The following is a 17633-nucleotide window of genomic DNA, read 5'->3' as shown; positions in this document are numbered from 1 at the left end:
AAATCTAACATTTTTTGAATTAAAACCAACAGAAAGGACTAAAATGTGTAACGGAGAGAGGTTAAGGGACCAAAATAAATTGAATTTTAATTAAGGGACCAAAGCGATACTACCTAAATAGTTAAGGGACCAAAATAAATTGAATTTTAATTAAGGGACCAAAGCGATACTACCTAAATAGTTAAAGGACCAAAAATACAATTTAGCATACATTAATATTTTCATCATAGTGTTTACACTATTTCCTTTGTTGGTCAAACAACCTCAAAATTCGTTGTTGTTACACTATTTTTCAAAAAATTTCTTGGTGATTTCATACGACGTGTCTTCATCGTTGAATAACTTTGAGAGGATTTAATAAGATCACACATCGAATATATTTTAAAATCCTCATAAGATATATACGCTTTTTCTTTTTGCGTTAATTATAGTAATAAATCCTCAAAGAATGTAACAGAAAAAATCAATGTGAGTTGCTGAAAAAATTTCAATCATAGTCTTGTATAGCTTGTAATGCAAGTTATTCTTTCATTATTCTTCAACTATGAACCTCATCTAGTTCCTTGAAATTTAAATGTGTTGCTAACCTTGTGTTAATGTGAAAAGCTACATTAATCATGAGGTTCATCTTCTAGTTTGAACCTTCAATTAATCATGCAGATTAAAATAATAGTCTTTTAATATCTTCACAAAGACTGTGATAATACTCTGATGATACTTTGATTCTTTCATTGTTGAGCCTCAAAATCTAAACCATAAAAACTTACCAAAGATCTTTTAGCAATATCGAACTCAAGAATAGCTGATGCAACTCTAGAACAGACCTGGCAATGGGGGTGCAAACGACTTTACAAAGTTGGGCCTCAAAAAAATCATTGGGGTCTCAAATTGTTTATTACAGGCATATCTTTATTAGAACAAGACTCGTTCATATAAGATCTCTTGAATTTTGATAATAACAACCTTCCAGCGCAAATAGAGTTGTTGAGAAGCTTTGAATAAAATAGATTCCTTGTACCCACATGTTTTATTCCTTATTTATTTCATGGTTGAACATAGTGGTTGGACTAGAACTGCAATTTTTGTGCGTTTATGGAGTTGAAAATATGAGGTAGGACTAAAACTGCAAAAAAACATGATAGTTTAGGGACGGTTTTGTTTGATTTGAAAGAAGCATAACCATTTTTATGAGGTAGTTAAAAATATAAGGACCAAAAGTGTAATTAAACCAATAATTTTGCTAGAACTGACCAAACGCCATTCTCAATAAATAACTAATTTTTGTTGTTGGTATTGAAATGAGCTAACAGTAAACAAGTTAAATTCTACTAAGAAAGTAATCATTATAACTTTTAGAGTAAATTACACTCCCCTCCCCTCAAAGATGCTTGAATTACACTCCCCTCCCCTCTTAAGTTAAAATATACACTTTACTCCCTCAATATTTTTTTTATGTTAAAATTTATACTCACCTCTCTTATAAAATGCTTGAATTACAAACCCCTCCCTTAATAATTAAATATGCACTACACTTTAATCTATTTAAACATAAATAAATATTCGTATAATATATATATTAATTTTGAATCACCATTTAAGAAAAATTAATTCATTTCTTTATAGTTTAAATGTCATGATAATTAAATTTAAATATATTGCTATTGATTTTATAAATTAGAGTATAAAATTAACTTTTAAATAATCATGTTTTAATGATTTTTGTAATTTTTCACATATTTTAATTTTGTTTTGGGTTGTTTCATGTTTTATAATAGAGTTTAAAACTACATGTTAATGAAATTGTGAATAAAAAATAGCGAAAAATATGTATTCAATTTTTTATTATATTAAAATAGACCCGCAATAATATTTTTTTTGTGTGTTAAATTATTATTTTTTGCTAGATTATTAAAAATAATAAAAAAGAATATTGAGGGAGTAAAGTGTAGATTTTAACATAAGAGGGGAGGGGATGTAATTCAAGCTTCTCTTAGGAGAGGGGGGTGAAATTTTTTCTAATATATTTTGAATAAGAGGGGAGGGGAGTGTATATTTTAACTTAAGAGGGGAGGGGAGTGTAATTCAAGCATCTTTGAGGGGAGGGGAGTGTAATTTACTCTAACTTTTAATGTTGTTGCGAATTAACTTGTTTGAATCAATTAATAAAAAGAAGCAATTACAAACGAATCGAACATGGGTGAATGTATGCTTTATTAATTAAAGAAATGATAATAAAAAAAATACAATTAATATCTCATTAATTTAAAATATTAGATAAACTAAACACAAATATTGATTTCATGTTAGTCTAATGAATTAAACATGATTCTTGAAGTCATGTATTTCAATCACAAACAACATCATCAACTATTTGCATGAACCACCACTATATCTTGCAAATAATATATTATATATCATTTTTCATGTATTAAATACGATTTTTTGAATCATCTTATTCAATCACAAACAACATCAGCAACTATATGCATGAACCACTAATATATATTGCCAACAATACATATTTCCATCAATATTCGTTTATTAATTATGACTATTTGAGTCATGCGTGTCAAATGATAATATATATTATATATGTTAGAAATATGGATGATAAAGTTTAACTAATATTATTATATTTATATGTTACGTATCTATTTTCTATCATATAACTAATAATTTTTGTTTACAAAAATAATCGCATTAAACTTTATAATGTTCTATTAATTTGCTGACACTTATAAATTATATCATTTTCCACTTTAAAATCGGACAACATCAATAACTTTATTTAAAAAGTTGGTCTCATTTGTTTTCATATATTCTATAGCACTTTCTTTTTTTTTCTTTCTTGTTTTTTTACAAATGTAAAAATAAATGCACTTTAGCGAACACACAAGTAAAAACTTTTATTAGAGCATATTAACATATAATATTATAAATAAATTTGTGTTTCTCTAAACGTTGGTGGCATCTCAACCATGTTCAGAGCATCATTGGATCATGTACTGTACCAAATATGTTAACTAAACTTTCATACACAATATTCCAAAGTTTGCTTGTGTCCTCAAATATATTATATTGGCACAAGTTTGTTTAAGGACAAAACTTAAGGACGTTTACTTTGGTACATTTCTCACAATTATAAAATTTAAATATACTTTTTTATGGTTGTAATATACTTTGAGAATCTGTAAAAAAACATATACTTTGAGAAAAATGTGAATTTAAAATAATCATAGTTAATTAAATTAAGAACACTAGAAAAAACACCTTAAGTTTTTTCCCTATGTACAAAAAAATTATCATCTTTTTCGTAAAAGCTGAATTATATAGTAATAAAAAAAATATACCTTACTCGACTATGACATTTTTTAATCAACTACCATGACGTTTTGGCTAAGATCAAGTGTAGTTGCTACTATGACGTTAACAAAACACTTATCATAGTATTTTTTTAGGGGCACTAATCAAAGTATTAAATAGGCTAAATTATATCAGGGGTACTTTACGTTTGAGATTTGTAATATATTGTTCATTAGTCCTGTATTATAAACGTTTTCAATTTAACCAAAACGATGATGATGTAATTTAACCTATTAAATACCAAATTAAGTATTGAATGAATTATTTTGTTGCTCCACTAATCTATAATATATACACAAAGAATAAGGTCTAAATATAATCCTAATCGTTTTAATATGCAGTAACATTATGAATATGACAAATATAAATTATACCTGAAATTAAAGAATGAAATTTTGTTGCAGCAATTCTGATTAGAATGTTGACTTGAAAGAGTTGAATTGCACTTTGTGAAAAAGGAACCTCATCGCAGTACGATATGTTGTTGACATTAAAGAAGATGGTTTGCGATGCGATTGATTAAACTATATTGTCTCGTTTTGTGCGATTGAATAAGGAGGGAGTATGAAACAAATGCGATTGAACAAGGAGAGAGTATGAAACAAAGTTTGTTAAAGCAATGCGCGATATTAGAATGAAACAAGTTTAAATAAGAAGTTTGATTTATATCAATCTATTATTAATTAATCTAATACTTATCATTTTTTGGTTTTATCAGGCCTAGTGGCTAGAATTCACCTTTTTATTCAAGGTGAATAAATGATGTGTTCGGAGTTCGAACCCCGGCCACTGCATATAAGAATGCATATCCCTGCCAATTGAGATATGCTCACGGGGACGGTTACTATCTAATATTTATCTCCTAGTCCTTACATATAATTTTTTGTTGGAGGTCAGGGTTTGAACATCGCAGACCTTACAAATATTATGCATTGTCGCTACCAACTGAACTAAACTCACGAGGACATATATAATAATAATATTATATAATAAAATCATATTTCAACAAAATTTAATAATTATCATTTTTTAATCTCATGATCTTCTTAATTTTGTAGGTAGTCAATTATCATTTTTTAAACTCATGATCTTCTTAACTTTGTAGGTAGTCATTTTGTAAAATATAAAATCATTTTGTTTCCCTTTTTTTTTTTATCAAATCAAAATGATATATATACTCAAAGGTGTTACCAATCGTACAAGATGCGCAAAGAGGAAACACCACCAAAGTTTACAAAATTACAAAGACTTTTTAACCAAGGGCCAACCAAGAATCTAAATTACATGAGCACATCCATACAATTCAACGGATGTTTCCAACAGTCATAATTATTATTTTTTTGAAAAAGACAAATATATATTATTGATGAATAATGTCCCAGAGGACTTCAGATACAATAGAGGGGGTGTTTCTTCTAGCCATATCCTATTGGGCTCACTAATGGCATATTGGGTGCAGCCATATTGCCTTTCCTACCCACATGACTAAAGAACACCTGTCTAAAATTCATAGCCCTATATTTGATTCCCTTTATCACATTGCCCACATAGTTGTTGGGTACGTCTTCTTCTATATATATACTAATAAGAAAATTAATGTCCTATGAATTACCATTTTTGCCCTCAAGAGGGGCAATTTGGTAATTCAATTATTCATTAACCTCACTCATTATATATATATATATATTTTTTATTTTTTATTATTTTCTTTTTTATTTTATATTTATTTTATAAAAATAAAAATAATCCTAAATTCAGTTGTTTCTAAACTGTCGTTGTGAGAAATTAAGACACCGTTTGACCCGACTTTTTTTCAACTTCTCTACATTTGTAAGGAGAAGTTAGGCCAAAATGTTTGATACGAGCCAAAATTAAACCACTCAAATTAAGTACTTACTAAAAAAAAGTATTTTTTTTAATGCATAAAATAGAATGGAATGAGCTTTGACCAAAAGTTATGGAATGCTATCTCAAAAAACTACTTGTCGACAATTTATTTTACAAGCACCTCTCTTAAACTCATGTTGGGAACCTTTTCTTTTATTTTTTTAATATTATATTTCAATATGCTTTTTTTCTTCCATTTAATTTATTTTTATTTTTTTGAACCGTTACATTTAATTTTATTATCTTTTTTTCAAGGGAATTTTATTATCTTTTTATCACTCATATATTTAATTTCAATATAGTTTAATCATCACAACCTCACAAATATTTTTATTCACGTTGTCTTTTAATGATACCAAATATTTTTATTTCCTATCTTCAACCTCGCAAATATATCCACACACATTAGCATTTAGAGTAATACTTTATGTCCGTCTGTCTGTTTTTTTGTTACGCTAATGCGTATAATTTTTTTTTAGCGTTGCATAATGCATATGATTATTTTTATAAATTTTGATTTTAATTAAAAATACAAGTATAGATGCCTAAAAAAATTATACTTATATATATTTTGCACATTTATATTGTAATAAATTATACATATATTTTTCTTATTAAAAAAACTAAACAACTAAACATGTATGTTTCGGTGACACGAATAATGTAGCAAATATAATGTCAAATAATATAAATTCTTATCTTTTTGAAAGTCACCAAAAATATGGTATTCTTATAATGAAATTTGTTATAGAGTATAATTGAAAAAGAAAAAATCAACTATTTTGATATTATTTATGTACTTATTTGAGTCTCCATAAATTATTTCTCCTGTTCAAATATTTTGTTATTTCTTTTGTTTTGCATTTTGATTTCATTTTGAGAAGTTCATTTTTCGACAATGTTTTAGTTTCTGTATCAATAGAGGTGGTTTTCTTCCTTTTTTTTTTTTCTTCATGATTCTGCATTTTAAGGGTTTTTTTTTTTTTTTGCTTTTTTTTTTCCTGATTGTTAGTGGGTTATGTACCCGAGATTGTTATGTTGCATAACTATTGTATTTAAGACATTAAAGAAAATTCAAGATGGAAAATTCAAAATTAATGTTTTATATTGTATAGTTATGTGCTTTAATTTATTTATGTATTTTCTCCGATTATAAGGTTCTTATAGATGAAATTAATTTTAAGAAATTATCGAGCTTCTTCATGAGATTGTCAAGACAACGTCAATTGGGACTGGAAAAAAAACCGTGTACGAACATTGTGTTGAGAGATGAAAGGTATTATTTTCTAAATTTGTCAGTATCAAATGATAGGATTTAGGTGGGAAAATTGCATTCATCTAACAACTAGAATGTCTTTCTTTGTCACTCATATCTTTAGGGAAGGAAATCATTGTGCTGATCAATTGGCTAATATAGGTCTTAGTTTGAATACTCATTTTTGGTGGAATCATGTTCCTCATCAGATTGGAGAAGTCTATGCCAGGAATAGATTAGGGTTGCCTTACTTTATGTTTTGTTAATCTTTGGAGGGTTTTGGTTGTTTGTCCCCCCTCTTTTCTTGTATCTTTTTTTAACTTTTTATAATACATCTTGGGGCTTGCTTAAAAAAAAAAAATGATAGGATTTTGTATAGGTTTGATAATGACTTGAAAGATGTCTTTTCTTATGCAATGGCAATATGATTGATGTAACACAATGGGAAAAATACTCCGTAACTTTGATGAATTTTCTTGCTGATCGAAAGGATGTGTATGGCCTGTTGTTTTAATATTGACTCATGATCAATGCAAGCATATAGGTCAATGTGATATACATTTATTATTTTTGTCAATAGCTTTGTCATTTACCATCTATTTACCTTGAGTTATTTGCTTCCATTTTAAAGAAAATGGCAAGCCAAATATATGTAACAATTGGTCAAGTTTGAGGCTGCTCATTAACCTACATCACCCGATTGTTTAGAAGTTTAAGACTTGATAAGTTTGCATTATGATTTCACAATACAATATTATGATTTCTTGAATAGCTTTCGTGACCTTAACACTTTTCAAGCTCAGAGTCAAAGCTTCAGTCATAACTTAAGTCAGGGTTCGACTTCTTCTCAACGTACTTTGTACAATGATTTTTCCAATCTGTCTCAAGTTAGGCCAATTGCTGAATTTAGAGACTTAGTCAAGGTTCCTTAAAAAAAAAGACTTAGTCAAGGTCGGTTTTTTGAATGCACAAACATGCTTTGAGTTTTTTTACGCACAAATTAAAAATAAATTTATTCTTTATTTCATTTGCATAATTTGTGTCAAGATACATACTCCATCACTATTGGAAAAATAACTAAATTCAATCCTGACCAATTTGGATGGTATTATAAGAGTTGCACCAAATATTCAAAGGAATCAAAGTCAAATGGTTCTAGCTATAGATGTACATGCAAACATGATGTTGATGCTCCATTGACTAGGTTACATATTTAAAATTTCATGTGGTGGATTAGTGTTTTTTGTTTGGCACATTTATGATATGTCTTTGAATCTATCCATTTTATCAGATACAAGGTAGTTGTGCAAGCTGTTCATGATAGTCACAAGGCTGAATTTGTGTTTTGGGATAGTGAAGGTCTTCAGATTATTGGTATTACTGCCCAAGCTCTTAGGAAGACTATGCAAGAGGTATCCCTAATTTAGTTTTCATATTATTTTCCGCATGGTTGATAGATATTATAACTTATGTAATTGTATTTATTTATGAAGGTCGATGAGGATGATCCTAAAATATACCAAAAACATCTATATAAACTACTCGGTCTTGAGTCTGTGTTACGTGTCAACCATCAGCCATACTATCATCAATCATTCGTTTTAGGTGTTTCCCATGATCCTGTTGTCATCAAAAAAAATTAAGTCTCATCTTCAGCCAGAGGGGCAATAACTTGATGAGGTTCTTTGTGTTTGTCGTGTTCTTTTTTTAATAATTGATTTGACTGTTTCTTTTTCTGTCACTTATATTTGGTTTTCATTTTATTATTGTAGAATGTTATCTATGATAATCCAACCCAGACATTCATTCTTGAGAAGAATAATGCTTCTGCTAAGTGCTCAGATTCCCTTAACATTCCCACGGTATAATAATTAAACACATTGAATTTCTCTGTGATTTGTTATTGTAATTATTAATATTATATTCATTTTAACTATGGAAATTTTATCCTTATTGTGACAACATTCTTCTCTGCTTGTGGTGAAAATGATTTGGAATTGCACTCATGCAAAGTGTTCGTCCACTGAGAAATACCTAGATGACATTGCATCTGATGCCTATAATCCAACACAATTGTCTTCCACTAAGTTGGCCAAACACATCATGAAGGAGTGATTGACCTTTTCTTTGTCTGCTTTTTTGAAAACATGTCATAGACTCTTGCAAAGTTATTTGACTTTCATATATAATTAGATTCTGAGATGTTAGTAAGGATATCTAACTAGAAAATAATGGTTGTTTCCAAAATCTAATCTGATAAAGAAATTATGTATGTAAGTTGAACAACATTTTTTTTTAATTTTAAAGTTTTTTAGTATGTGAAACAAATAAGATTGATCATAATTTATGATTTCTATTTCTGCCTCTTTTTTTTTAAAAAAAAATTGGTTGAATATAGTCACCAATGAACAAGAACAGTTAAACTCTTATTTATAATTGGTTGCATAGGACGGAAAATATTAACTTTATCAGTGCATTATGTCACCCAATTGATTCGTCTATGATCTTAACCTATATTCTTAGAAAAAATGCATCAACATTGTTGAAACAAATGGAAATTAACATCCGGTAAAAAATTGCTAAAACATGTTGCATACATTTAAAGACAAAAATGTTAATAGCATCCCTGAAAACACATTTGTAGAAACAATGGTGTTACGAACTACATAATATAACTTTCATGCAATGACACATAATTTTAATCATTGAAAAACATTAAAACGTTTACTATATAGTTGCACCAGTTTTTCTTGATCAGAGTGAAAGAGACACTTTTTATGCATCAAAGTTTTATAATGCTTTGTGTCCGCCCCTTAAAGAGTAGAATAAAAAGGTCCTACATTGTCGTCGAGGGCATTTTCAGGACATGTCTTTGGCAAAATCGGAAGATTAGAATTTAAGCAATTATGCGTTTATAAGATTAGAATTCAGTTGCTCCAAGCAGTGGTTTGTACAGGACAACTACCCATACTTATAAGTTGTTTTTCCATATGAGGACCAAAGTGAGTGTTGTTGAGGGTCCCTTGCTTCCCATGTTTGGATTAACTTTGACTAATATAGTTGAGGTTAACCATCAAACCGTGGACAACGATTATTTGATTGGTTTGTTGTTTTCATAGAGTTATCTACATATCTTCCTAATTTGCTTATTTTCCTTATGCTTCCCTTTATTATTGTTCCTTTTTTTTCTCTTTCTTTTCTTAATCGTTTTTGTTGTTTAGATGACATTGACTTAATGACTGTAATATCGGAGGTAAGTGTAACACCCCGTTACCCAAAAGCAATAAAATAGCATATAAACATCAGAGTATTTCACCAAACGGGCATGCTACATTGCAAATTCAAAATTCTTAAATAGAAAATAAAACTATTTAATTCAACATCAGTCATAACTTCAAAATAATGCAGCGGAAAGTTTTGCATTTCAATAACAACCACAACGATGTAAATCTCCAACAATATCCTGGCATTAAGCCTAAACAACAAAAGTCAACCAACAAAGGGCCACATCATCAAGTTCCAAAATTTGATACATAGGAGGAAAACAACAATAAAATACTATAAGTATTCCCATTTTTCTTCCAATCACTCCCCAAATCAGTTTACAGATGCAAATTAACTTTCTGTATGCACTTAGAACCTATTTCTAACATCAAATTCATGCTTACAACTCCAAAAACTACAATTTCAACATAAAACCCAAAATTCCCAATTTTTACCAAAACCTGTTAAACTCAAAATCAGACTTTAAATTCTACACTATTGAAGTAAACCCCACCCTTACCTTAATTTTGCAGAAGAAATGTGCAGCAAAAATCCACTCTTGGCTCTAACTTGGTCTTCTCCTCTTTTTCTCCCAACTTGTCAGTTTTACGTACAAAGCTTTCTAACCTCTCTTTTCCTAACTTCCCATTACTTGTAACTCCCTTCTATTTTCATTTAACTCCCTTTAATTATAATAAATATTAAATAACTCCCCTAACTCCAAAATAACTAATATTTCATACTTATTCTAATTATTATTAAATAAACCATATAATAAAATAATACACCATATAAATCACCCAAAATCACACATATAAATATAAACATATGCATATACTCCACATAACTCATCAAACCATCATATATAAATATATATATATATATATATACTCCACATAGTTTCAAATTAATTAAATAAATAACTAGGGCGTTACAACTCTCCCCAAATCACAGAATTTCGTCCTCGAAATCTTACCTCAAGCAAACAACTCCGGATACGACTCCCGCATCTTACCCTCCAGCTCCCAAGTCAAACTTTCACCAGTCGCTCCACCCCAAACGACTCTCACAAGAGGTATCTCTTTACCTCTCAAGGATTTCACTTTTCTGTCATCAATCCTCAATGGCATAGTCTCAACTGTCAGGTTGTCCCTAACCTGCACATCATCATCCCTCGGAATCACATGAGAAGGATCCGCAACATACTTCCGAAGCTGAGAAACATGAAACACATCGTGCAAATTCGAAAGATGTGGTGGCAAACCAACTCTGTATGCCACTGTACCAACTCTCTCTGAAATCTGATACGGACCAATGAACTTAGGAGTCAACTTTCTCGACTTCAAAGCCCGACCAACACCCGTCAAAGGAGTGACCCTCAGAAAAACATGATCACCCTCCTGAAACTCAAGATCCTTTCTTCGCTTGTCATGGTAACTCTTCTGTCGACTCTGCGAAGCTCTCATCTTTTCTCTTATCAACCTTACTTTCTCAGTAGTCTCATGTACCAAATCCGGTCCCAACACAACACTCTCACCCGACTCAAACCAGCATAAAGGAGTCCTACACCTCCGACCATACAAGGCTTCGAACGGTGCCATACCAATACTCGAGTGATAGCTGTTGTTATAAGTAAACTCAATCAAAGGCAAGTGACTGTCCCAAGCTCCACCTTGCTCAAGCACACACACTCTCAACAAATCTTCCAATGATTGAATTGTCCTCTCCGACTGACCATCTGTTTGAGGATAATAAGCCGAACTCAACTTCAATTTCGAACCCAAGGTGTCCTGTAAACTCTTCCAGAACCTAGAAGTGAACCTCGGATCTCTATCCGACACAATACTAGACGGAACACCATGAAGTTTCACCACACTGTGAATGTAAATCTCTGCCAACTGCGCTACCGGATAACTGATATTGATAGGAATGAAGTGTGCCGACTTCGTCAACCGGTCGACAACTACCCAAATAGCGTCATGCCCTCTCGGAGTGTTCGGTAGACTCGTCACAAAATCCATAGAGATACTGTCCCACTTCCACTCCGGTACATCTAACGGTGTCAACAACCCTGCAGGCTTCTGATGCTCAACCTTGGACTTCTGACAAACCAAACAGGCGTAAACAAACTGAGCAACATCCCTTTTCAAACCGGACCACCAAAACAGTTTCTTCAAATCATGGTACATCTTTGTAGCCCCCGGGTGAATACTCAACCTACTCTTGTGACTCTCCTCAAGAATCAACTTCTTCAACTCTTCATTGTCAGGAATACAAACTCTACCTCTGAACCTCAGCACACCCTGATCATCAACTTTAAAATCACTATCCTCAGTGTCATTACCTGAAGTTATCAAATCAACAAACTTCAAATCTTCTTTCTGAGCTTCTCGAATACTGTTCAAGAAATCACTATCAATTTTCAACATTCCCAACTGTATACTCTGGGGTGACAATTCACAGACAAGACTCATGTCTCTGAACTGTTCTAACAATTCAAACTCCTTCACCATCAAAGCAGACATGTGTAAAGTTTTCCTACTCAAAGCATCAGCAACCACATTGGCCTTACCAGGATGGTAATTCAAGCCAAAATCAAAATCCTTCAGTAACTCTAACCACCTCCTCTGCCTCATGTTCAGTTCCTTCTGGTCAAATAAATACTTCAAACTTTTATGATCACTGAACACCTCAAATCTGGAACCGTACAAATAATGCCTCCAAATTTTCAAGACAAAAACCACCGCAGCTAACTCCAGGTCATGTGTAGGATAATTCTTCTCATGAACACGCAACTGCCTAGAAGCATACGCTACTACCTTACCATCTTGCATCAGAACACCACCTAAGCCCAGCTTAGATGCATCACAGTACACAACAAACGGTTCTTCTGGTTTAGGCAAAATCAAAACAGGAGCAGTTGTCAATCTTCGCTTCAACTCGTTGAAACTACTCTCACACTGAGCATCCCACACAAAAGACTTACCCTTACAGGTCAACTGTGTCAACGGAAGAGCCAACTTCGAAAACCCTTCTATGAACCTGCGGTAATAACCAGCCAAACCCAGAAAACTTCTGATCTCAGTTACCGACTTCGGAGTCTCCCATTGTGATACCGCATCAACCTTTGAAGAATCCACTGCAATACCACTACCAGAAATAATGTGACCCAGAAAGCTCACTTCACTTAACCAGAACTCACATTTTGACAACTTTGCATACAATCTCTTTTCCTTCAACACTTGCAATACAATTCTCAGATGCTCTGCATGCTCCTCCTCATTCTTGGAATAGATTAAAATATCATCAATAAATACCACCACAAACTTATCCAGAAAAGCATGGAAGATTCGGTTCATGTACTCCATAAAAACACCAGGCGCATTAGTAACACCGAAAGGCATCACTTTGTACTCGTAATGACCATAACGTGTCCTAAAGGCCGTCTTCTGCATATCTTCATCCTTCACCTTTATCTGATGATAACCAGACCTCAAATCAATCTTACTGAAAATCTTAGCACCAACCAACTGATCCATCAAGTCGTCAATTCTAGGAAGCGGATACCTGTTCTTAATCGTAACTTTGTTCAACTGACGGTAATCTATACACAATCTCATACTACCATCCTTCTTCTTTACCAACAACACCGGTGCTCCCCAAGGTGAAACACTGGGTCTTACAAACTTTTTATCTAACAGATCCTCCAACTGTTTCTTCAACTCAGCCAACTCAGAAGCTGACATACGGTACGGTGCCATCGACACCGGCTTAGTTCCTGGAACAAGATCAATTGAAAATTCAACCTCCCTCTCTGGTGGCACATCAGGAATCTCATCAGGGAATACTTCTGGAAATTCATTCACTACAGGCAAACCATCAATCACAGCTTGATTTTCTAACGACAATTGTGCCATTAGAGAATACATCAGGATACCATCACGTTCAAACTGTTTCATCTGTTTCGTAGACAGAAGCTCAACCTCACCTTCTTCTTCAGCAGAAGAGAAATGTACCGTCTTACTAAAGCAGTTGATATGAACTCGATTATACTCTAACCAATTCATACCAAAAATCACATCCATACCCGTCAACGGCAGACAAACTAAATCAATCACAAAATCTCTACCAAACATAGATATAGGACACCGCAGACAAACAAGAGAAGTGGTTACTGAACCCTTAGCTGGAGTTTCAACAACCATTTCCCCTTTCATATCAGATACATCCAAACCCAACTTATATGCACATTCAATAGCAATAAAACAATGAGTAGCACCAGTATCAATAATAGCAATTAAAGGAGTACTATTAAAGAAACAAGTACCTCTGATAAGTCGGTCCTCATTAGGAGTCTGCGTACCAGTCAAAGCAAACACCTTTCCACCAATTCTAGTCTTCTTCGGCTCAGGACACTGTGAACTGATATGGCCTTCCCCATTGCAGTTGTAACAGACAATGTCCCCACGCTTGCATTCAGCTAAACTGTGACCCTTCTGACCACACCTGAAGCATTTTCTATCATCTCTACCACAAACATTGCTCTTGTGGCCTTTCTCACCACACTTATAACAAACAATCTCAGAAGGAGCATCTCTCCTCTTGGGTCTCCTATCATCATTCATCCTCTGCTTTCCCTTGTCAGCAGGAGCACTATAAGGCTTAGGACGATTCTGCTGTCCCTTACCCCTCCTCTCACTCATTATCTTGTAATGAGCTTTGGTGTCTTCTTCATAAATTCTACATCTGTTTACCAACTCAGAGAAGACTCTGATCTGCTGATACCCAATAGCTCTTTTGATGTCAGCTCTCAACCCATTCTCAAATTTGATACACTTAGAGAACTCAGCTGTCTCCACACTATAGTGAGGGTAGAACTTGGCAAGTTCCACAAACCTAGCAGCATACTCCGTAACGGACATATCACCCTGTTTCAGCTCCAGAAACTCAATTTCTTTCTTACCTCTGACATCCTCCGAAAAGTACCTACTCAGAAACTCCTTCCTGAACATAGCCCAAGTCACCACAGTATCACCCTGTTCCAGCACAGGCAACAAACTCACCCACCAGTCGTCAGCCTCTTCCGCTAACATGTGCGTCCCAAACCGCACCTTCTGTGTCTCAGAACACTGCATGACCCTGAAAATCCTTTCAACTTCCTTCAGCCATTTCTGAGCACCATCAGGATCATACCTATCCTTGAAAGTTGGTGGATGATTCCTCAGGAAAGTCTCTAACATCCTGGTTCCATCACCACCAGTCTCAACCTTAGGTTGCTGTTGAACAGCTTGAGCTACAGCCTCAAGCGCAGCAACAAGAGCAGCATCACTACTCCCAGTCATCTCGAGATTCTACACGACAAACAACAACTCAGAACAACAACAAAAAGCAACATTAAAGTTGACACTCTATCCTAGGTGGCTCAACACGACTCTACTACTTGGCCGGACGGACCAACCTGCTCTGATACCAAATTGTAACACCCCGTTACCCAAAAGCAATAAAATAGCATATAAACATCAGAGTATTTCACCAAACGGGCATGCTACATTGCAAATTCAAAATTCTTAAATAGAAAATAAAACTATTTAATTCAACATCAGTCATAACTTCAAAATAATGCAGCGGAAAGTTTTGCATTTCAATAACAACCACAACGATGTAAATCTCCAACAATATCCTGACATTAAGCCTAAACAACAAAAGTCAACCAACAAAGGGCCACATCATCAAGTTCCAAAATTTGATACATAGGAGGAAAACAACAATAAAATACTATAAGTATTCCCATTTTTCTTCCAATCACTCCCCAAATCAGTTTACAGATGCAAATTAACTTTCTGTATGCACTTAGAACCTATTTCTAACATCAAATTCATGCTTACAACTCCAAAAACTACAATTACAACATAAAACCCAAAATTCCCAATTTTTACCAAAACCTGTTAAACTCAAAATCAGACTTTAAATTCTACACTATTGAAGTAAACCCCACCCTTACCTTAATTTTGCAGAAGAAATGTGCAGCAAAAATCCACTCTTGGCTCTAACTTGGTCTTCTCCTCTTTTTCTCCCAACTTGTCAGTTTTACGTACAAAGCTTTCTAACCTCTCTTTTCCTAACTTCCCATTACTTGTAACTCCCTTCTATTTTCATTTAACTCCCTTTAATTATAATAAATATTAAATAACTCCCCTAACTCCAAAATAACTAATATTTCATACTTATTCTAATTATTATTAAATAAACCATATAATAAAATAATACACCATATAAATCACCCAAAATCACACATATAAATATAAACATATGCATATACTCCACATAACTCATCAAACCATCATATATAAATATATATATATACTCCACATAGTTTCAAATTAATTAAATAAATAACTACGGCGTTACAGTAAGGGAGTATATTAAGGATGGGAAGATCAGCAAGATGATTTTGCTCCAGCTAACTAATCACATGTTGATATCTTATTTTATGAGGCATGTTAAGATTTATCTTCATTTTGTTTATAGAAGGGACTATCGTTTAAACTTATGTTTGGTTTTTGTCACAAGTGGAAAATGTGAGATTGCTCTGTTTGGAGATTATGTGGATCACTTGAAACAACTCATGGCCAAAGTTGATGAAGGTTTGCATGTGCTGGATATGCAGTTCACAAAAGTGAAGATTTTCAGTGGTGTGTTTTTGGTCTATTTCTTCTAAACATTTTGAAATTTTAATGTATGAATATTCTTATAAGTTTTGTCATTGGTTGAATTTTTGTAGAGAATGGATCCCCGCAAAATGTACTGAATACTACCCAAATTATGATAAATCCGGATATATCAGAGGCTGCTGAATTTAAGAAAGGGTTAGTTATTTTATTTGGATTGTCGTGATTTTTAATATATGTTCAGATTCTGATACACATTAATTAAATATGTATGTGTTGCGTTTGTTTACGCCTCAATATCTGCATATTGTATCAGTTTGGATGTTAATTCAATCGAAAGTAGCCCACTGTGCCGCTTATTGGTCCAAGGGGTAAACCATCGATAGATGAAGATTTCTTGCATCTCCATCCAAAGAAGTCTATTGCAGAATTGACGGAAGTTAGAGTCAGTGATACGTTTATTGTTTGTGGTATAGTTGAGGAATAGGAATGGTGGTATCCTTCTTTGATTGAAAAAAATTATCATTGTCATGGTGGTAAAATTACTATTTTAAACTTTAGTCCTTTGGCCGTCTGATACTAATCAAATTTTTTTTTTTTTTAATGAATGTTTGACTTACATGTTCATAGAGCTTCCAGAGGAGTTGAGTTAGAAATTTTATACAGAGATAAATTGCACTAATAATATTGTAAGAAAGTTCAGGTTAATTATACAAAAAAACATTACCAACAATCATATCTAATCAAATCTCAACTTCTATAGATGATAAGTGAGACTATTTAAAAAATAGAAAGAAATTCAATGAAGTTCAAATTTATTTCTATGCCCTTTACCCTGCATTGGTTCCAATTAGTTTCAACTTATTATGATCATGTTTTCCTGGTTTCATGAACAAAGTATATCCTCTGTTCATGAATCAAGACTTGGTAGAGCTTTCATAAATATTTTGGTAAATATTTCTTTTGAAACAATTTTTTTACAAGATACGTTATTCAACCCGTAGTTCCTGTTTAAAATCCTAATGTTCGTATTACAATCAGATTCAAAAACCACATCTAAAAATCCATAATCTGCTGCGAAATCGATAGTTAAGTAGAGACCAAAAGCTTCTGCTATTGCTGGGTCTTGGATTCCATGCCTCTTCCACGTAGCAGCGGCGAATACTTCACCGGATTCATCACGACAAATAGCGCTC

At 32.9% G+C, this 17633-nt stretch overlaps 1 protein-coding gene and 1 long non-coding RNA gene across 2 annotated transcripts; both read left to right on the top strand.

The window, feature by feature from the left end:
- The first annotated feature begins 7694 nt into the window (after window positions 1–7694).
- On the top strand, window positions 7695–9665 carry LOC120576144 (uncharacterized). Its single transcript, XR_005642241.1, has 3 exons — window positions 7695–7917; window positions 7999–8185; window positions 8278–9665. It is a non-coding gene; the product is annotated as an uncharacterized lncRNA (long non-coding RNA).
- A 6526-nt stretch (window positions 9666–16191) lies between these two features.
- On the top strand, window positions 16192–16893 carry LOC120580891 (uncharacterized). Its single transcript, XM_039835105.1, has 3 exons — window positions 16192–16461; window positions 16551–16635; window positions 16754–16893. Exons 1-3 carry the CDS (start codon window positions 16215–16217, stop codon window positions 16821–16823), a joined length of 402 nt encoding a protein of 133 aa, XP_039691039.1. The 5' UTR covers window positions 16192–16214; the 3' UTR covers window positions 16824–16893.
- The last annotated feature ends 740 nt before the right edge of the window (window positions 16894–17633 follow it).

The sequence above is a fragment of the Medicago truncatula genome, chromosome 6 (assembly GCF_003473485.1).
Source record: "Medicago truncatula cultivar Jemalong A17 chromosome 6, MtrunA17r5.0-ANR, whole genome shotgun sequence".
Taxonomy (NCBI): domain Eukaryota; kingdom Viridiplantae; phylum Streptophyta; class Magnoliopsida; order Fabales; family Fabaceae; genus Medicago; species Medicago truncatula.
This window is presented reverse-complemented; position numbering and strand designations above follow the sequence as displayed.